This window comes from Micropterus salmoides, unplaced genomic scaffold, assembly GCF_014851395.1.
Source record: "Micropterus salmoides isolate LMB-PRFRI ecotype aquatic unplaced genomic scaffold, ASM1485139v1 Ms_hic_scaffold_14, whole genome shotgun sequence".
NCBI classification, from domain to species: domain Eukaryota; kingdom Metazoa; phylum Chordata; class Actinopteri; order Centrarchiformes; family Centrarchidae; genus Micropterus; species Micropterus salmoides.
Genome location: NW_024040485.1, coordinates 26,517,936 through 26,530,817, shown reverse-complemented (window position 1 = coordinate 26,530,817; position 12,882 = coordinate 26,517,936). Strand labels below are relative to the sequence as shown.

Sequence of the window (12,882 nt, the reverse complement as noted above, 5' to 3'; positions counted from 1 at the left end):
AACAAGCTGTAGATGCTCCCGTCTCTTTAAGGTCCCCCCTCTCAAAGCCCACTGTCTTCTGATTGGCCAAGACCTGAAATATGTTACCAGGCTGTTGTTGTTGCTGGGCGGAACAGGCAGACTGAGCCCATTGCTGTGGGAGCAAATGACCATATATCGAACACCAGCTTCTTCTGGCTCGGTATTACCTAGAACAGAGCTGTTGGTAGAAAAAGCAGTTCAAAACTGAGCGTTCAGAACAGGAGAAAATCTAAGGTTTTGGATCACAGGGATTTCTTTTGTCTGTGAAGTTTCTCAGTCATCCAGGTCATAGTTATCCAACAAAGGTTGAGGTCAAGGGCAACTGGACTGAATCTTCAACCAACTGCAGTTGCCTTTGTTGGAGGAAGTTCTTTTAAATAATTTAACCTCATTATTTGAAGCTTTGTCCGTGTTTAACATGAATATCTGGCATTGTAACATTGTAGATAAGTCATAAAGGTCTCCTTTAATACTGTCTTTTAGTGGACAAAATAAAGATATGAGTGAGCTGGCAGCCTAGCAGGAGTTGAAATCCAGTTGCTGGTAAATCACAGAATTAGTTGGGCAGGCAGGCAAGCAGACAAAATGAGCTGAATACAGTCGGATGGAACTATATTAGATAGCATGTTTAACAAACTCTGGCCCTGAGCTCTGAGTTGATTAAGCCTGATGTGGGAAATTCAGAGTTTTCAGGTTTCAGAACAGCTGAACAGAATTAGTTCAATAAACTATTATTTACTAAATCTTACATAACAGGAGTAGAGAAATGACATTATTACATTTTTATTCAGCGTAGTCCTCTTATTCAGCATTTACCAGACTTGAATATCCGTTATGAATCATAAAGTTCTGGAATCGTGTAACATTAAACTAATATTTATTTAATATATTTATTCTGCTGTAACCTGTAAATTGCGTGACTTCAGGATAGACGTAAGAGAAATACTGCTGCATCCTGTTTGTGTGTTTCTCTCCATGCTGCATTAATGCTCGTTATAACCATCTGTTTTCTTCTGAAGTTCTGGAACCTGAGAACTCTCTTCTGCATGTTAACCCAAAACTAATTAAGAATTGAAAATCAATATGTACGTTTCTTGTAATCTATAATCAGATCTGTGCTCCTGCTGTAGTTGTTCTAACCTCTGTGTTTTTCACATCAGACGGTGGTGATAGGCGCCTACCTGATTGCCCACAGTTTCTTCAGCGTTTACGCCATGTGTGTTGACACACTCTTCCTCTGCTTTTGTAAGTGCAACATGATCGATTTCAGAATGGGGTGCTGTGCACTGAAAACAATCAGATTAAACAGGATCCAATGGTCATAATGGCACAAAGTTTAAAAGACCAATAGTACATTATTATGTTTTTAACTTACACTATTTAAAGGGGCCATGTGTAGTTTTCAGTGGTTTTCCAATAAATCGGTCAGGCTTTAATCTTCACTATCCTAGGAAAAGAAAAATACTGCTTGAATCTTTTCAGTGACAGTGGGATCTCCAAAGTATAAACAATTCTTCTTCAAAAGTAATGGAATGATTTTTGTGTGCACATCCATGATTACAGTGTAAACAGGAACATTACTTATACTTTACTTTAACATGATTTTCATGTTCCTGAAACATGGATACTCTCCTCTATCCATACTGATACTGTCGACATACAGGCAAAAAAACTGAAACTACATAATGTTTTCTCATTAAAACTGTTATACCTAGATGATGTTTAGTACCACTAATGTACCAATTGTCATTTCTGAGAAGCCTAACTTATCTTTAAAATACTAAGATCAGGTTTAAATGGATTAACTTAGGGGAAGGTAGAATACATTTCTTCCTCCAATGATAGTTGTGTTGACAAGGGCATCACTTTGTGTTAAAAAGTGGTGGGGACATGAGGGCTCAGATTAGGGGCGCGATGACTTCGGTCATGAAACGAGACGATGCACGAGAGCAAGACAGTAAGATTTTTAACACAATTTTGAAGAAATATGAAATGCTGAAATATATGAGGGGGGTGTGTGTCCCCCCCCAAAAAAATGGAGCATTAAACCCTTAATTTCCTGCAATCTGGAGACATTTTCTTTTTTTATATACAAAAATTTCAGCTGCCAGGTGACAACTCATAAATATAAAAATATAACAGAATGAAATGCTGTAATCAGTAGATTGGTTACTTTTATCAGAAAATGCACATTTATTTATTTCTATATTTAAATTGCATTATATGTTCTCGTATTGTGCAAATAAACTTTTCTCAAAGCATTTTCACATTTCTTGCTGCAAGCTGTTTTTCAAAACATTTCAAACAAATGCTTTCAAAAAGTATTGGGGACAAAATCCACCATTTCAAAAGTCTAAATGACGCCTATGCGTGTTGATATGCCTAAATGCCTAAATATAACTGATAAACTAATTTTATTATTATACTTTGGTTGGATGTTTAACAGGACAAGACTCTGTTTCAGCAATTCTCAAATTCTGAAGAAAATGGCCGCACTGATTTCTGAATCCTGTAATCTCTTATCATATGATGATCATGTCTTTTGCATGTGGCTATTTAACAACACTAACTAATCTCTTTTTTTCTTTTTGTCTCTACTTCTTTAAAATGACCCTGCTTCCCATCCTCTCACCCTCCGTCATACCCATTCATCCACCCATGTATCATTCAACAATCCGTCTATTTACCACAATCTATATATTCCTGCTTTTTCTCCCATGCTTCCCCTTCGTGCATCCATCCATTTATCGGTCCAACCAGGTGATGACCTGGAGAGGAATGATGGTAGTTCGGAAAAACCTTTCCTCATGTCCCCAGAGCTGCACAGAATACTGGGGAAATCCAGTCAGTTGCGTTGATATCCTGTCCTCCTCTCCACTGCATCAGCAGCCAGTCTGATCAGTCTGTGAGACACAAACCGTCCTGGGTGGACAAATCCAAGAGATGTCTTGCTCCCCTCTCTGAACAAATGTGAGACTACAGAAGGACAATGATCTCTATAACACCAGACAATCTGTGGTCTGATCAGTTTAGTACTAAACATGTGTCGAGACACAGGAGGATAATTCCTCATGAAATCTAAATTTCCCAGCAACTCACCACATGTCAGGAATGTATGAAACCAACAGTAAAATCAGAATCAGAAGGACTGTAAATAAAGGAGACCTAACATGATTACGTTTACATTAAAATGCGGCAGCTGCTAATTGACTGAAGTGTTGATAAATGTGTTTTAGTGCCATTGCTGGTCTGACAGGGTCCTTGGAAGTAAGAAAACAAATATTGAAGCCTTCAAATGAATAAGTGAGAAGAACATTTTTTTTGTATTAAGATTCAGTGCATGTGTTTGAAAAACCCTTACCTTTTTGTGCGTCGTGTGATGAATGTTCAAAAACGTCTTGTGTGAACCAAAATCCAGGACACCAGGAATGTTGTTCCTTCACCTCACAGTACTCAAGACAGTAAAGTGTGTACTGGAATTTCAGGCCTGTGTTTCCAACCAATATTCACAAACCTCACATTCTTCACTCATGTTCCACTGTATTAGGATATAAAAGGGGATGCTACCCAGGATTTTTTATTTATTTAATCAGTATACACTGTAATAACATAAATACCTCTTGAGCAGGAATATGATGAAAACACTGTTTACTTCACAATGTGTTACAAATAATTTTCTTTTTCTATGTAAAGTCAAGGTTAAAGTTTTAAACTATTTATACTCCCTGTTAATTCTTGTAAGAGCAACTGAATTTTGTATTTGTAATGTGGGTTTGTTTTGTTATTTGTAAATTTGATTCAAATATAATACAATGTCCAATTCTTAATTTAAAAAAATAATAAAAATGCCCCAGAATGCAAATGTGATGATTTGTTGAAATTATTTTGGCTGTTCTCCACAAAGAAAAAGAAAAAGACGAAGACGACATACTTTATTAATCCTACGTAATTCAATGTTGTTGTTTTTTGTGGGACTGTATTGGAACGTATGCATATTTAACACATATAAGAGTTAGGCTACTCCAAATAAATGACAGAGGTGTTGTTCCCGTCTCAAACTGGAGAATTTAGTTAAAAGCTAACATCAGGGGCAGTTTGGTCTCCACAAAAGACAGCTAATAATTTCTAGGTGTGAAGCTGATTGCATCAGGTATGCTGATGATTTCAGTGACCGTGTAAGATAATGTTTTATTTCAATAATCAATGCACAACCTACAGTAGAGATATAATATCCACATTGAGCCTCAACCAGTACTTACCCAGTATTGACGTCTTTAGCAGGTCACACAGACAGGCAGCCTCAGAGAGTACCAGCACAGCCAGAGATGTTCAGCCAGCATCAGATACAAGCAGCTCAAACCCTCATGAAACAGTTACTGCCCCAACAAATGACCCAGCAGATTGGCCCCCAGTCTTAACAGATTTTATGAGGATTGAGTTAGTGCGCAGAGGTCCAAGGGGCATACTACCACATCAGCAGAGCAATAACGTAGGCTAATTAATGCACCGCAGTATAGGGCAGGGGGACTTAAAAAAAATATTATTCAGAAAGTTTTGAACATGAGTAGAAAACTTGCTAAAACGCAGGAGCTATAAAAGTGCAGGGGTTTCTAAATGAATCAAAATGAAATTATTTATCATTGACGTGGACACATGCACATTTAAAGAGGTTAATTCAATCAGTCATGCCTGCATGTGTGCTGACTCGGCCGGTATGATATTAAATTAGAAAAGTTGACCTACAGATTAATACATATCTGAAATCAACACAGAATACCTGAGAGCCTTACTGCATTATATTGTGTTATAGTTTTATCTTTTGAAATGACACCTGCCAACTGAATTTTGTGTTTCTCTTTAGACCTATTTAAATAAAATAATTTAAACACCATAAATTGTAGCACAAAATATAACAGAAAGCAGGTGTGCAAGTGTTAAATTATTATTAGCATTAATATTGTTATTTTTTTTGTTATCGTTTATATTGTTAGTAGTAGTAGTATCCTAATCATAATGAGAATAATACATGTATTTATATCACTTTTTTTTTAAATGTAGCTGAAGGACTCCTAGAATGACAAAAATAGTGAGATAGAAGGTGCAAAAGACGTTGTGGTACGTGGCCTCGCCTTGAAAATATCAGGTCCCACCGAGATTTGAACTCGGATCGCTGGATTCAGAGTCCAGAGTGCTAACCATTACACCATGGAACCGCTGGGTGGCCTTTGCAGACTCGCTGTGTGCAGACAGGGACCGTGGAGGTCCGGTTTAGGTTTTTTTGAAATTCCTATTTTTATTTCTCCGTTTGAAGATAGACGTTAAGAAAATAAAGACAGGTGGGCCAGGTAGTAATGGTAAACATGTTCAAATAAAAGCCAAGCTGGGAGAAGGGTCAGATCTGTAACATTAAGCAGCACTAAAGTTATAGCCTACCAGGGTGATGTTAGATGAAAATAAATAAATAAACCTGGACCGAGAGAAATACGTTAGCAACAGTTTGATTACATGCACTATAATATTGTGCATTTATTCATGTAACGTTAAACAGCAGTCAGGAGTCACGTTTTTTAAGCGCATTGTTTGGTGTAATACAGTTGGTAGGCTAATATAGGTTAACCCAAGAACTTATTGTGTGTGCAGAGTTGTCACTGTCAGCACTATATATTTTTTTTATATTAAATTCATATTTAATGTGGTTTCCAACTTAATGTATCAAGCTGTTCCTCCTTTTTACCAGCAGGTGGCAGTATTTAACTAAAGGCCTGGTTTGTGTCTTTAGTAAATGTTTTGAATCCAGATTACTGATGTAGCCTAGCTGTATTTATTGTTGTTCACGTCATTTGGTTTTTGATATTTATGTCTTATTTGCAGCCTATTATCATCTTCATCATTCACCCTCAGCCCAGAGTTAAACCTGCATGCCCTTCTGTTCTAGCCTGGTTCTAACACTGATGTCAGGTTCTTACAGCTCTGACAACAAATTCACATCAGAAATGTCCTAATGTAGGCCATCTGGCCAAAAGAATGATTTACCAGTGTGCTATATACTGTGTGAATCTTTCATCCAACACTCCCACTGTGTCATGCAAGTGAAGAGAATCCGTAAAAGTTTTTCCATACAACATTTATTCAACATAGCACATACATACTTTCAGTGGCATTGAATGTACAATCTGTGGCTGCAGAACATTGACTCTGAAGCCATAAGGTAAGAATATTTTATGAGGTCCTCAAAAGAAAGAACCTTTAAAATATGGCCTCACAGACCTGACTGACGTCCTGAGAAGACATTCTCAGCGTTGGCAGCCTTTTCAATTATAATTTAACTTTCTACAGGCCTGCTGCTCTTGAGAACCTCGTAAATGTTACCTTATGGCTTCAGAGTCAATGTTCTGCAGCCATAGCTCGTACATTTATGTTAATACATAATAATATATGGCGTTTATCATTGGCATGGAAGTATGCTTTACAGTGGTGCTCAAAGTTTTTTAAACTTTTATAATTTTCTGAATTTACTGGCTTCCTGTCTCACCCACGACTGAGTACAAGGTGTCCCTCCTTACCCACCAGTGCATCCATGGTGAAGCCCCCCCCTCCGTACCTCAAGGAACTCCTGACCAAGCAAACCTCCACACGTACCCTCCAATCTGCCTCAGCATAATGTGTAACTGACAATGTTTATTAGATGTGGAATTCTGATGTTTTTTGTTTTTTGTTACTGTCGATTTTAACAGATCTCAGAACGATATTACCGAAATGCCACCAGCATGTCCACAACAATATTCCTGGCAGCTACAAAGCCCTCCCCCGTCCCTATTTTGGTTTATCAGACCATATTTCTCTGCTTCTTCAGCCCACTTACACCCAGCTGATTAAAAAAAGGTCAAACCAACAATTAAAACAGTCAAAGTGTGGACAGATGAATTTACAGCAGCTCTGCAGGTCTGTTTTGGGAGCACAGATTGGAGCATGGTTAGAGAGGCCGCCACCCAGGAGAGCCACATCAAGCTTGAGGAATATACATCATCAGTGACATCATACATCAGCAAATGTGTTGATGATTTGTTGATCAAATCATTCCCCAATCAGAAGGCCTGGATGAATGGAGAGGTGAGGGCTCTGTCCAGAGCTTTTCGGTTGTGTGATAAAGAAGCCTACAGCACCGCTAGAGCGAGACTGAAAGCTGGCGTCAAGGTGGAAAAGCGGAGACATCAGCCGAGACTGGAGAGAGACCTCAACACCAAAGATATGTGGCAGGCCATCAAAAACATCACAGGCTACAAAAGCAGGAGCTCCCCCATCATGTGTGAGGCCACATTACCAGATGAACTTAACACCTTTCATGCTCGCTTTGAGGTCCTCAACAAGGAGTCAGCTGTAAAGTCTACTGCACCTCCAGTGGCAACATAAATAAATGTAGAAATATATAAATATGGAATGGAAGACAACATTGCAGATATATATATGTGCATTATTCTGGGTCTGTGCCGTGCAGAAGAAACTCAACGGAAGAGAATACTGTGTACATATAAATATATAAACTGATAACATAAAAATATACAACAACAAAGATCAACAATCAACAACAAATATGTGCAATGTGCCAGGTCTGTGCACGACGCGAGATGAAACAGTATTGATAGATGTGCAGAGACATTTGTATCATTTGCAAGGGGGGAGTGTCAGTGGGGGACCCGGGTCTTGTTAATGAGGCTGCAGACGGGAAGAAGCGGTTTTTGTGGCGAGAGGTTTTGGTCCTGATGGACCGCAGCCTCCTGTCAGAGGGGAGAGTCTGAAACAGTTTGTGTCCGGGGTGGGCGGGGTCAACTGCAATCAGAGTCCTTGAGGTGTACAAGTCCAGAAGAGAAGGAAGATTGCAGCCAATCACCTTCTCTGCAGAGCGAATGATGTGCTGCAGCCTGCCCTTGTCCCTGGCGGTGGCAGCTGCGTACCAGATGATGATGCAGGAGGTGAGGATGGACTCAATGATGGCGGTGTAGAAGTGCACCATCATTGTCTTTGGCAGGCTGAACTTCTTCAGCTGCTGCAGGAAATACATCCTCTGCTGGGCCTTTTTGGTGATGGAGGTGATGTTCAGCTCCCACTTGAGGTCCTGGGAGATGATGGAGCCCAGGAAGCGGAAGGAGTCCACAGTGGTGACTGAGGAGTCACACAGGATGATGGGGGAGGGTGGGGCTGGGCTCTTCAAATCAGGATCCTGGCGTAGGTTCCTGGGGAGTCCAGGTGCTGGAGGATGAAGTGAAGGGCCATGTTTACTGCATCATCTACAGACCTGTTGGCTCTGTACGCGAACTGCAGGGGGTCCAGGAGTGGGTCTGTGATGGATTTTAGGTGGGAAGAAGTGGTGGACTGAGGCTGAAGCTGAACGGAGGAGTCACGGGGGATGGTTTCTGATTGACTCGCAAAGCAGCTGAACTGGTTCAGCTCATTTGCCAGGCGAGAATCGTTTATGGAGTCGGGAGCTTTGGGTTTATAGTTTGTGATCTGTCTGAACCCCCTCCAGACAGAAGTGGCATCGTTTGCAGAGAACTGGTTCTTTAGTCTCTCTAAGTCGTTTAGCTTCTCGCACCTCCTTGCTAAACTGTACTTTAACCGCTACTCCTAAATGCCTCCTCCTTTTTCAACCTTAGCTGTCTGAGTTTAGCTATGAACCAGGGTTTGTCATTGTTATAACTCACCCTGGTGCGTGTTGGTATACATGTGTCTTCACAGAAGCTGATGTAGGACATCACAGCCTCTGTAAACTTCTGTAAACCTCTGTATACCAGATTGTTGGTATCCTTCTTGAAAACGTCCCAGTCAGTGCAGTCCAAACACGCCTGAAGATCCTCTACAGCTTCACTAGTCCACTTCTTTGATTTCTTCATTACAGGTTTACAGAGGTTTGGTTTTTTCCTGTAAGCAGGAATCAGATGGACCATCACGTGATCAGAGTGTCCCAGTGGGCACTGCTAACTGTGGTGTAGCACTGATCCAAAGTGTTCCCCTCTCTGGTTGGACACTTTATAAACTGTCTGTATTTGGGGAGTTCTTGGCTGAGATTTCCCCTGTTAAAGTCACCGAGAACAATAACAAAGGAGTCCGGGTTTGTCTGCCCCAAACACTGTATCCGGTTGGCCAGCATGCGCTGTGCGTCGTGCATGTTGGCGTGCGGCAAGATGTAAACTGAATGAAGCAAACTCACGGGGAGAGTAAAATGGTTTACAGTTAATGATTTCAGATTAGGAGAACAGTGCTGCTGAATCACTGTAACGTCACTACACCAGCCATTGTTAATATAAAAACAGGATTAGACCATAACAAATAGTCTTTTTTGTTGTTGTTGGTTTTTTGATTGTTTGTTTTGTTTTCTATTTATTTATTTATTTACTTTTTGGTTACACTGAACCTGTAACCTGAAGTATTAAAACCTTGATATTACACACTCCGGTACAGTAGGTGGCGGTATGCACTTGAACAAGTTGGTTACGACTCGCCATAAAACCCAGAGAAGAAGAAGAAGGCAGCGAGGAACCTTCGTAAGTTACCTTTGTCATCCTTACGGACCTTTAACAGGGCTGCACAGGTCATGATGTTGGATGCATGGATGGTAAACTAACAGGATCATCGCCTTTTCAGTAGTTCATTCCTTGGTTTATAACTATTTATGTTGCGCTTCTGACATAGCGGTCAGCATAATGAGCACGTGCGGTTTGAATATCAGATGTTATTCATGACACGTTCCTTGGGTAGCTAGCTTGGCCAGCTAACCTTTAGCATTGTCCCAGCTGTCATTCATGCTGTTTCAACTTCAGCTAATGTTGGCCGCCGTTACGTATTTATGTTCTACTTGTAACATCTCCGTTAAGCTATAATCATGTCACAAAAAGAGCCTTTTCTGCTTGACTCGACACCGGGCGGACATTTCAGCAGCGAGGTTAAGGAAGTAAAGAGCAGAAGTCGACTGGGTCTCATCCTGACGGGGGTGCTGGGAGGGTCTCTGGTCGCCCTGTACGCAGTGGCTGCTCCGTTTGTCACTCCTGCCCTGAGAAAAGTCTGCCTCCCGTTTGTGCCAGCGACCACCACTCAGGTGGAGAACGTCTTCAGGGTGCTGCGAGTCAGATCGGGGACCCTGGTGGACATTGGGAGCGGGGATGGAAGGATAGTAAGTGCTGGGTTGTCTTACCCTGTAGAGTGATGTTTGTGACATGCTCATTATACTGACCAAATCTCAATTTCCTCTAAATCTGCCAGAGTTAATGTTTCACAAGCATGTCTTGTCATTTTATTTGAACTTTGAAGTGTCTGTTACTTCTTTTTCATCTCACCTCCAGAAGAAAGTGCTTACCAAGCTTACATTTTCTGGTTTGTGTTGTGATATTTTGCACAGATGTGCTGCAGAACAGTGATGGAATGTAACTAAGTACAAATTTGACATAGCCTACTACTATATACTTGTACTCCACTACATCTCAGAGGCAAATATTGGCAGCTTTAAATACTAGTTACTTTTATATTACAAATGTTCAAACCTTTCCTGCCTAGTGAAAACCATGTATCTTCAAATGTGTAGATTTTGAAATTACAATGTTCTGATAAAGTGTTCCTTTAAGGGTTGAGAAAATGATCCTGCTTCTTAATCTAAACAAATTACTTCATGAAAAGTAGATGAGCTACAAGGTTCTCCCAGAACAGCAACCCTACAAACATGCTGTAGATTAAACTACCCAACCGTATATAAAGTAGTTAAGTGAGCACAACCCTACAGCAGTAATATTGCACAAAATTGGAAATTGCACGAACTGCTCAAAAGTATGGATAAAATACCACACCCTCTGCACGAACTACTGGATTACAAAGTGTCTTCAGACGGAGTGAAAGTTGTGTATGTTTTGGAACTGTAATTGTGTGTTTTAGTTATGTAAACCGACCACGGAAAGAAACTCCACAGTGTTACCAGATTTGCTTTAAACCCAACTGCTGCTACACTGTTGGCACATTGTTGCTGATGCATTGATTTTTGTTCGGTCCTCCTTCCTCATGCAGGTGATAGCAGCAGCTAAGCGTGGGTTTCAGGCATCAGGTTTTGAGCTGAACCCCTGGCTGGTGTGGTATTCTCGCTACAAGGCCTGGAGAGAAGGCGTCCACCGCTCCTCCTCATTCCACATCTCTGACTTGTGGAAGGTCTGTGAAACCTGATTAGTAAAGTTATCTAGTGGCTTGTAGTGACTGTTTTTTTTGGGGAATGGCATTTATTATCTCGTCACAAACTTCAGGTTTCACTTTGTGTAAGAAAATGAAAACATTAAACATACCTGGATGTCTTTTCACCATGTCATTTCCAATATTTCTGATTCTTTTGCTAGGTCAGTTTTGCTCAGTACTCCAATGTTGTCATTTTTGGAGTTCCTCAAATGGTGAGTTCCTCTGTTTGTACAACAGCAATTTTATCAACATTTAGATTATTATATTTTCATAGAATATAATGTTGGCCATGTGTGCCAATTTTAGTCACTAAAACAGTAAGTAAAATTATTTCTAGCACGTTTGCTCTACTATAAAGCACTCCAAGTTATAGTTACTGGCCAGGCAGTCTGGTTGGCTTGCTCCTTAAGACACTGGCAATATGAAATATTTCAATAGATGCATGTATCAGTGATGAAATGATCCTGATCTTGTTGAGAAATGGCACAATTCAGTTCATTCCAAACAGCTATTATAAATTAAATATAATATGTCACTCATAGCCTCCTTTTGAGAGCTGAAGTATCACCTGAAAGCTCTATATTTGATCTTGCCTAGTAAGTTTTCAGAACCCCAATGTATTACTGTTGTTATCCTGATTGTTGCTGTCTGTATCTGCAGATGGACCAGCTGGAGATGAAGCTGGCAAGCGAGTTACCAAGTACAGCCAAGGTGGTGGCCTGCCGCTTTCCATTCCCTACTTGGGTCCCTGAACATACCGCTGGGGAGGGCATTGACACTGTATGGGTGTACGATGCCAAGACATTTAAATTGCACCTGCAACAAGAAATGACAAGGAAGACAACACCAGAACACGAGGACACACAAGATTCACACACATAAATGCAAACACTCAGTTGTCATCACTCAGTTGCAATCCTGTGGGATTTTGTTTGTTTTAATCCATGTAATTTTTACTCTGTGATGACCTGAAATGGCTGGCAAAGACTGATGTTCTTTTTTCAAAATACACTACAATTGTAAAGTATTTATACATCAGTGTCCCGAGATTGAGCATGAAAAGAAAATCATGATAAAAGTCAGGATTATCAGCAGAATAGTGAGCTGAATGGTCAAACAGGCATTTCTTATTTGATACAAGTGCAATGCCTCAAAACCAGATCAGATTTGTCTGTAAAGGATGATGTAATTTCATGTTCTCCTCCTGCACGGTGTCCTGTTTTGAGACTTGTGTGTTTAATAAAATTGAATACACATAAATGAAGAAAGCTCAAAAACGACTGTATTACTAAAAGAAGCTTAAGAAGGCAAAATTCTTTGTGCCAAGTTCATGTCAGCTTTTACAGAGGAGCAGTAGAAAGCATCCTGACTGAAAACATCACTAACTGGCATGGGATGTGCATGGCCCAGGACAGGAGGGCTCTGCAGCGGGTGATTAAAACTGCCTTGATATCAATCTCCCGAGCATCAGTTATATCGGTGAGGTGAGGTGTTTATGCAGAGTCCAAAGAGTATTAAAGGACAGTACCCGCCCCAGCCACACCCTGTTCAGCCTGCTGCCTTCTGGGAAGAGATGTAGAAGTTTATGCTCCTGCACCATAAGACTGCAGAGCAGCTCCAATTCATCCTTAGCACTGCTCCATTGAACTATTTATT

The 12,882-nt window shown here is 40.5% G+C and overlaps 2 protein-coding genes and 1 non-coding gene across 4 annotated transcripts in view; 2 read left to right on the top strand and 1 right to left on the bottom strand.

Moving 5' to 3' along the window:
* The window catches only part of LOC119902538 (choline transporter-like protein 5-A), a 49,916-nt gene extending 46,028 nt beyond the window's left edge, over positions 1-3,888 (top strand). Inside the window, exons 21-22 of one of the 2 annotated variants that reach the window (XM_038718798.1) lie at positions 1,182-1,266; positions 2,782-3,888. In XM_038718798.1, coding sequence (XP_038574726.1) covers positions 1,182-1,266; positions 2,782-2,879 — 183 coding nt within the window. In that variant the 3' untranslated portion in view covers positions 2,880-3,888. The remainder of the gene's footprint in view (positions 1-1,181; positions 1,267-2,781) is intronic. The other variant, XM_038718800.1, reaches the window with a different exon arrangement.
* Positions 3,889-5,162: 1,274 nt separating this feature from the next.
* On the bottom strand, positions 5,163-5,234 carry trnaq-cug. The gene has a single exon. It is a non-coding gene; the product is annotated as a tRNA-Gln (tRNA).
* Positions 5,235-9,574: 4,340 nt separating this feature from the next.
* atpsckmt (fATP synthase c subunit lysine N-methyltransferase) lies at positions 9,575-12,496 on the top strand. Its single transcript, XM_038718797.1, has 4 exons — positions 9,575-10,186; positions 11,068-11,205; positions 11,388-11,438; positions 11,887-12,496. Exons 1-4 carry the CDS (start codon positions 9,899-9,901, stop codon positions 12,106-12,108), a joined length of 699 nt encoding a protein of 232 aa, XP_038574725.1. The 5' UTR covers positions 9,575-9,898; the 3' UTR covers positions 12,109-12,496.
* Positions 12,497-12,882: the final 386 nt, after the last annotated feature.